Source organism: Mus pahari, chromosome 9 (assembly GCF_900095145.1).
Source record: "Mus pahari chromosome 9, PAHARI_EIJ_v1.1, whole genome shotgun sequence".
NCBI classification, from domain to species: Eukaryota; Metazoa; Chordata; class Mammalia; order Rodentia; family Muridae; genus Mus; species Mus pahari.
The window spans coordinates 48,888,740-48,894,779 of record NC_034598.1 but is presented as its reverse complement, the minus strand read 5'-3'; the positions used below and the strand labels follow the sequence as shown (position 1 = coordinate 48,894,779).

The 6,040-nt window shown below is 48.1% G+C and overlaps 2 protein-coding genes across 3 annotated transcripts in view; one reads left to right on the top strand and one right to left on the bottom strand.

The window, feature by feature from the left end:
- Positions 1-4,130, top strand: part of Gls2 (glutaminase 2) — a 16,147-nt gene extending 12,017 nt beyond the window's left edge. For both annotated transcript variants that reach the window (XM_021205142.2, XM_021205141.2), the window contains exons 12-17: positions 805-936; positions 1,536-1,628; positions 1,801-1,862; positions 2,668-2,744; positions 3,294-3,357; positions 3,475-4,130. In XM_021205142.2, coding sequence (XP_021060801.1) covers positions 805-936; positions 1,536-1,628; positions 1,801-1,862; positions 2,668-2,744; positions 3,294-3,357; positions 3,475-3,631 — 585 coding nt within the window. In that variant the 3' untranslated portion in view covers positions 3,632-4,130. The remainder of the gene's footprint in view (positions 1-804; positions 937-1,535; positions 1,629-1,800; positions 1,863-2,667; positions 2,745-3,293; positions 3,358-3,474) is intronic.
- On the bottom strand, positions 4,105-6,040 carry Spryd4 (SPRY domain containing 4). The gene is made up of 2 exons (XM_021205620.2): positions 5,937-6,040; positions 4,105-5,616 (listed from the first exon to the last, which is right to left on the bottom strand). The coding sequence occupies exons 1-2, from the start codon at positions 6,019-6,021 to the stop codon at positions 5,078-5,080; spliced, it is 624 nt and encodes a 207-aa protein (XP_021061279.1). The 5' UTR covers positions 6,022-6,040; the 3' UTR covers positions 4,105-5,077.

Here is a 6,040-nt window from a genome sequence, read left to right as displayed (position 1 = left end):
ACATGTGCATGCAGTGCTCAGACAGGACAGAGGAGGGCATCAGATCTTTTGGAACTGACAGACAATTGTGATCTGCCATGCAGGTGTTCTGAACCAAACCCTGGTCTTCCACTGAGCTATCCTCCCCTCCAGCCCCCAGGTCCCATTTTTAAAATTTAAAAATGTATTTATCATGAGTGTATATATATGCATGATGGTGCAGGTATGGAGGTCAGAGGACAACTTTGTAAAAGCCTTTTTCTCCATCCACCTTTACATGAGGTCTAGGGAGCAAACTTGGGTTGCTAAACTCGCACAGCAAGCACCTTAACCTGTAGGCCATCTTGAAAGCCCCTGTTTATCTTTCTGTCTGTCTTCTACTCCCAGAATAGAATTTGACCGAGAGGCCATTTCCCGGGGTTGGAAACACAGATGGCTCTGTGTTCTACAGCACTTGCTGCTTTTGTAGAGGACCCGGATCAGCTCACCCATATGGTGACTCATAACCATCTGTAACTTCAGCTCCACAGCATCCATTGCCCTCTTCTGGCCTCCTTGGGCAGTAGACACACATATGGTACACATACATACACTCATATACATAAAGTTAAAAAGTAATTTGTCTTTTTAAAGGAAAGGTTGGAGAACACATCCTGGTTTGAACACAACACCCACAGAGTGCTGTTAGTGCCTCAGCAAGCATTCTCAAACTGTATTGATGCACAGGGTAGAAGAGAGTAGTCGGAAGCAGATAAAATCTAAGAGGTTGGGGTGGGTGTGGCCTTGCCTGTGCAATCACTTTGACCAGTCCACCTTGTTCCTCAGGTGGGCCTGCCAGCCAAGTCAGCTGTGTCAGGAGCCATCCTCCTGGTTGTACCCAATGTCATGGGGATGATGTGTCTGTCACCGCCGTTAGACAAGCTGGGGAACAGCCAAAGGGGCATCAATTTCTGCCAGGTGAGTTGTTCTGCATATAGCACTTAAAACTGTTTAATTGAGAATAAGTCAGGGGGGCTGGTGAGATGGCTCAGTAGGTAAGAGCACCCGACTGTTCTTCCGAAGGTCCGGAGTTCAAATCCCAGCAACCACATGGTGGCTCACAACCACCGTAACAAGATCTGACTCCCTCTTCTGGAGTGTCTGAAGACAGCTACAGTGTACTTAAATATAATAAATAAATCTTAAAAAAAAAAAAAAAAGAAAAGAAAAAAAAAAAAAAAAAAAGAAAAGAATAAGTCAGTGGTGCCGGGCAGAGGTGGTGCACGCCTTTAATCCCAGCACTNNGGAGGCAGAGGCAGGTGGATTTCTGAGTTCGAGGCCAGCCTGGTCTACAGAGTGAGTTCCAGGACAGCCAGGGCTACACAGAGAAACTCTGTCTTGGGAAAAGAAAAGAAAAGAAAAGAAAAGAAAAGAAAAGAAAAGAAAAGAAAAGAAAAGAAAAGAAAAGAAAAGAAAAGAAAAGAAAAGAAGTCAGCGGTAAGCACTATAATTAGAGCAACTGAGCTCCCAGGGAGGGCCAGGGCTAAGTAAACAGTTCTTTTGGCTTCTAATTCTAGAAGTTGGTGTCTCTCTTTAACTTCCACAATTATGACAACCTGCGGCACTGCACTCGGAAGTTAGACCCACGGAGGGAAGGAGGAGAGGTTCGGGTAAGGAAGACCCGGCAGCCTAAAGGGTATTTTAGAAGGTGCCATGCATTCCACAACACTTCAGCAGTGGCCATGGTGAAGAGTCCATGGAGGAGAGGGTCACGGGGGAGAGCTGAGCATGGCTGGGTTCACAGCCACAGTTCATCTCAGTTGGATGCAATGTGTGTTCCAGAACAAGACCGTGGTGAACCTTTTATTTGCTGCATATAGTGGAGATGTCTCGGCTCTTCGAAGGTAATTCTGTCATGACTAAATAGATGTAATAAAATACTCGTAGTCCCACATCTTACTAGGACACAGTGTAGCAAACTGCTAAATGCTTGAGTTTTATATAAGCTGCATTTAAATAAGTGTCTGCATGTTTCTGTGTGTACACATGCCTCTGTTTGGGAAGTTGCACATTTGTATGTGTGCCTGTGGTGGCCAGAGGACAATTTCAGGTGTCACAACCTATCAAGCCCCAGGGGCATACCTGTTTCCACCCCCACCAATCTGGGATTAAAAACCAGTGCTACTATTTTTATTTTTTTCAATGTGGGGTCTGTGGATCAAACTCAGGTCTCAGGTCCTCATGCTTGTCGGGCAAGCACTTCACAGCCATCTCTCCAGCCTGAGGATTTGTTGTTTTAAAATCAAAGTGCCTGCCATGAGTTAAGAATTCATCAACTTGGGGCTGGAGAGATGGCTCAGTGGTTAAGAGCACTCACTGACTGCTCTTCCAGAGGTCCTGAATTCAGTTCCCAGCAACTACATGGTGGCTCACAACCATCTGTAATGGGGATCCGATGCCCTCTTCTGGTGTGTCTGAAGACAGCGACACTGTACTCACATACATGAAATAAATAAATCTTAAAAAAAAAAAAAAAAAAAAAGAATTCATCCACTAATGGCTTGGATTTGACAAGCATTGTCACTGGAAGTAGGGTTGGCCTCAGCGGATTACCAACAGGAACCCATCCAGTCTGGCCCCACTTCATAACGCTATCTAAGTGATTCTAGACTGGCGCGGGTAACCCACTCGACTTCCCACTCCCCTCAGGTTTGCGTTGTCAGCAATGGATATGGAGCAGAAGGATTATGACTCCCGCACAGCCCTACACGTTGCTGCAGCTGAAGGTATCTTTTTGGTTTTGGGTTTTTTGTTTGTTTTTCATGACAGGGTTTTTCTGTGTGGCCCTGGCTGTCCTGGAAGCCATTCAATAGACTAGGCTTGACTCAAACTCTGCCTCCCAAATGCTGGGATTAAAAGCATGCACCAGCACTGCCCAACTCAGCTGAAGGTACTCAGAGGGTTAAAGAGGAAGAGCAGAGTGGAGGGCCCTTTCTCTTCTAAGGTGTCCCCCTATCATTGTGCCCATAAAGGGCAATGGCCAGTTTTGTCTACAGGCCTTCCAGCCGACAGGGAGACTAGACTGTAACTAGGGGCTGGCAAAAGCAGATGTCGAAGACTTTTCTCCTCCCCTCTTGGTACAAACTCTAGCTACTGAGGGTCTACGCCAAACAGTGCAGAACCTACCTTAACTACTGAGGGTCTACGCCAAACAGTGCAGAACCTACCTTAACTACTGAGGGTCTACGCCAAACAGTGCAGAACCTACCTGCACGCTATCAAACAGTGCAGAACTGACCTGCACGCTATCATTTTCCTCCTACCTATATTCCTAGGACACATTGAAGTTGTCAAATTTCTGATCGAGGCTTGCAAAGTGAATCCTTTTGTCAAGGACAGGTGAGTAATATTAATTCTAAAGGGAAGGAGGTCAGCCTTCCAGCCACCGTGCATACACATGCAACAATGGCTCTCTCCATGTCCTCCTTGCCTAACTGTGACCCTTGCTCCTCACAGGTGGGGCAACATTCCCCTGGATGATGCTGTGCAGTTCAATCACCTGGAGGTGGTCAAACTGCTTCAAGATTACCATGACTCCTACTTGCTCTCAGAGACTCAAGCTGAGGCGGCGGCTGAGACCCTGTCCAAAGAGAATCTAGAGAGCATGGTGTGAGCACAGGCCCAGGGGCAGTCCCTGCTCCAGAAAAAGCATGAGCTGGCCACACATTTAACCCACAGCCACCAGAAATACTATGGCAGTAAGCTGCTCCCGTGGGGATCGACACGGCCATTTGGTGACACAGGCCGGTGTTTTCTATGAGAATCAAAATGCCCCATTCCTTCAGTGAACAGCACAGAGAAATGCCTCAATGGATACCTGAGCAGAGCTAGCCACAGAGACCTCGAGATTCAGCTCAAGATAGTCCGGGTCTTTACCCAGGTCCCCTTTTCCTCTCTGAAGAAATCATCATGCCAACAAGCAACTTCCTTGGAGAGCCTCTAGCTGCATGCATATGTATCTGCCGCAGAGTAAGAGAAACAGGTGAGAGCCAAGTCACCTGGCTTCAGAAGTCTGCAGAGATCGGCCCATCTTAGCCGGGACGCGCTGCTACTACTGACAGCAATTTTATAGACAGAGTATTTTGTGTTCAAATAAACTTTAATCATATGAATTATAATTTTATTTTATATTTTGCTAAATCTAGTCATTCTCTTTCTCCCCTCAGGACACCATCAGTTATCACCATTGTAGCAGGTAGAATAAAACAGCCACAGGGTCAGACAAGGCCAGACTGTATATTCCACATACATTTCCAAACTGTATATTCCACATGCATATTCAACTGTTTCACCAGGCTTTCCTCAGACCAAAATACTGCTTTTATTAAGTACATTCTGTGGCCAAGGGAGATGGGAGTTTGAACAGGCTCCAAAATGGATTGTGTAAAGTTGTCTTTCTGGAGCTTTGAACTGTGGCAGATACCCAGAAGGAACTTATCAGGGGCAACGTTTCTGGCACCATAGCCATACATGTCTCCCTAGTGTCTCTTTCCCTTTGTCACATAACTGGCACAATGGTTATGGCAAACTGCCTAGGAATCAGGCATCCAGAAGACAGATGGACTCAGAGTGGCGATAGCTGCTTCTGGGTTGGACTGACATCTCTAGCGCTGAGGTACTACTGAGGGAGCCAGAACCCAAGAATCTGAGGTGCATCAGAGGAAAGGCCAAGTCTGTGGCTGCCACCCCTCCAGCCAGAGGTAGAGAGCATTTACTCTAGAGAATCTGGTGAAGCCCCAAAACAAGTTACATGTGGACAGGGGAAGGGGCTGAGAGACAGGACCCCAGGACTGAACAGTCTAACATGCCTGGGCACAAGTAGAAGGACCCAAAGAACTGGCCTGAGGAGCAGATTCCCCTGATGACCTAGGAAACTGGCAACGTTTGGCTGTATACCAAGCTCTTACAGAGTAGGGACCAGGGGAAGATGGCTACAATATTGCACAAAGGATCCCAACAGAATTGTGAGAGCTACCAGTTGCTTGAAACAAAGTAAAATAGCTTTAGACACTAAGAACAGAAAGCTGACCATGAGCACGGTTCAGGGTCTTGGCCACATTTAGAGGCCCTTGGGCACTTCGAGTCCTGAGTGGGTTAGCAGCTCTCCATCCCAAAGAGCAAAAGCAGGTGCCACTGGGCCCCGGAAGTCTGTTTGTAGTGTGTGGACCACAGAGATCCGACTCACATCCACCAGGCTCAGCTTCTTTGCCTCATAGTCCAGCAGCAGCCCCACCTTCTCTGGTTGCCCAATACCCTTAATTGGGGCTTTTTCATTGGCCAACATGCTGTGCCACTTGCGCTGGGCATAGGAGAACACCCAGGAACGATCATCAGCACCGACGCAGTTGTCCCGGGACATGTCCACTTCTGCCACTCCTATCCGGAACTGCTGGGAGCGCTTCACTGTTACCTCCCAGTAGTGTCTGCCACTGGTGACTGTGGTGTCTCCGAGCACCACTGCCCACTCCCGGAAGCGCTCCAAATTCAGGGCCACCTTGGTGGGTTCCAGTCCCACCAAGCCATATTTGACACCTGTGTCGCCTCTGAAGAGTGCCAGGCTGCTGTGGGCCGTTTTTTCTTCCAGTTTGAAACTGATGCCTGAGGGCAGAGCAAAAAGAACCCGTAACCCTAGGGCTGTGTTTGATCTGAAGCTGTCCAGGCGATGACGGGAAAGCGAGAAAAGTCAAAGTCAAATGTTAACATGGAAAGAGCAGAGGTGCCGCTTTACTATGACAGCCCTGGGAGCTGCAAATCACTGACTGGGGAAGCCAGATGCCGGTGCCCCAGGTTTGGAATCTTGCTAGATAGACCAAGGCAGATGGGAGAGAGGAGACATGAGGAGTGGAGTTCTCTGATTGCGCTCTGGGAATGACACGTTAACTACTTTGGAGTGACAGAGTAAAAAGAAATATGCCTACCTCTCCGGGATTCCCCGGCGGGGACCCCCCATCGCTTGGTGTCCCAGCGGTACAACTTCCAACAGCGTGCAAAGGGCAGCGCCATCTTGTGCCACAGATGCACG

What these genes read in the sequence shown, in the direction of transcription:
- Spryd4 (XM_021205620.2), bottom strand. Translation starts at nt 6,021, where the DNA reads ATGGCGCTGCCCTTTGCACGCTGTTGGAAGTTGTACCGCTGGGACACC. An exon ending in CGCCGGGGAATCCCGGAGAG is followed by an intron (nt 5,617 to 5,936) that starts GTAGGCATATTT and finishes CTCTGCCCTCAG; the next exon opens with GCATCAGTTTCAAACTGGAA.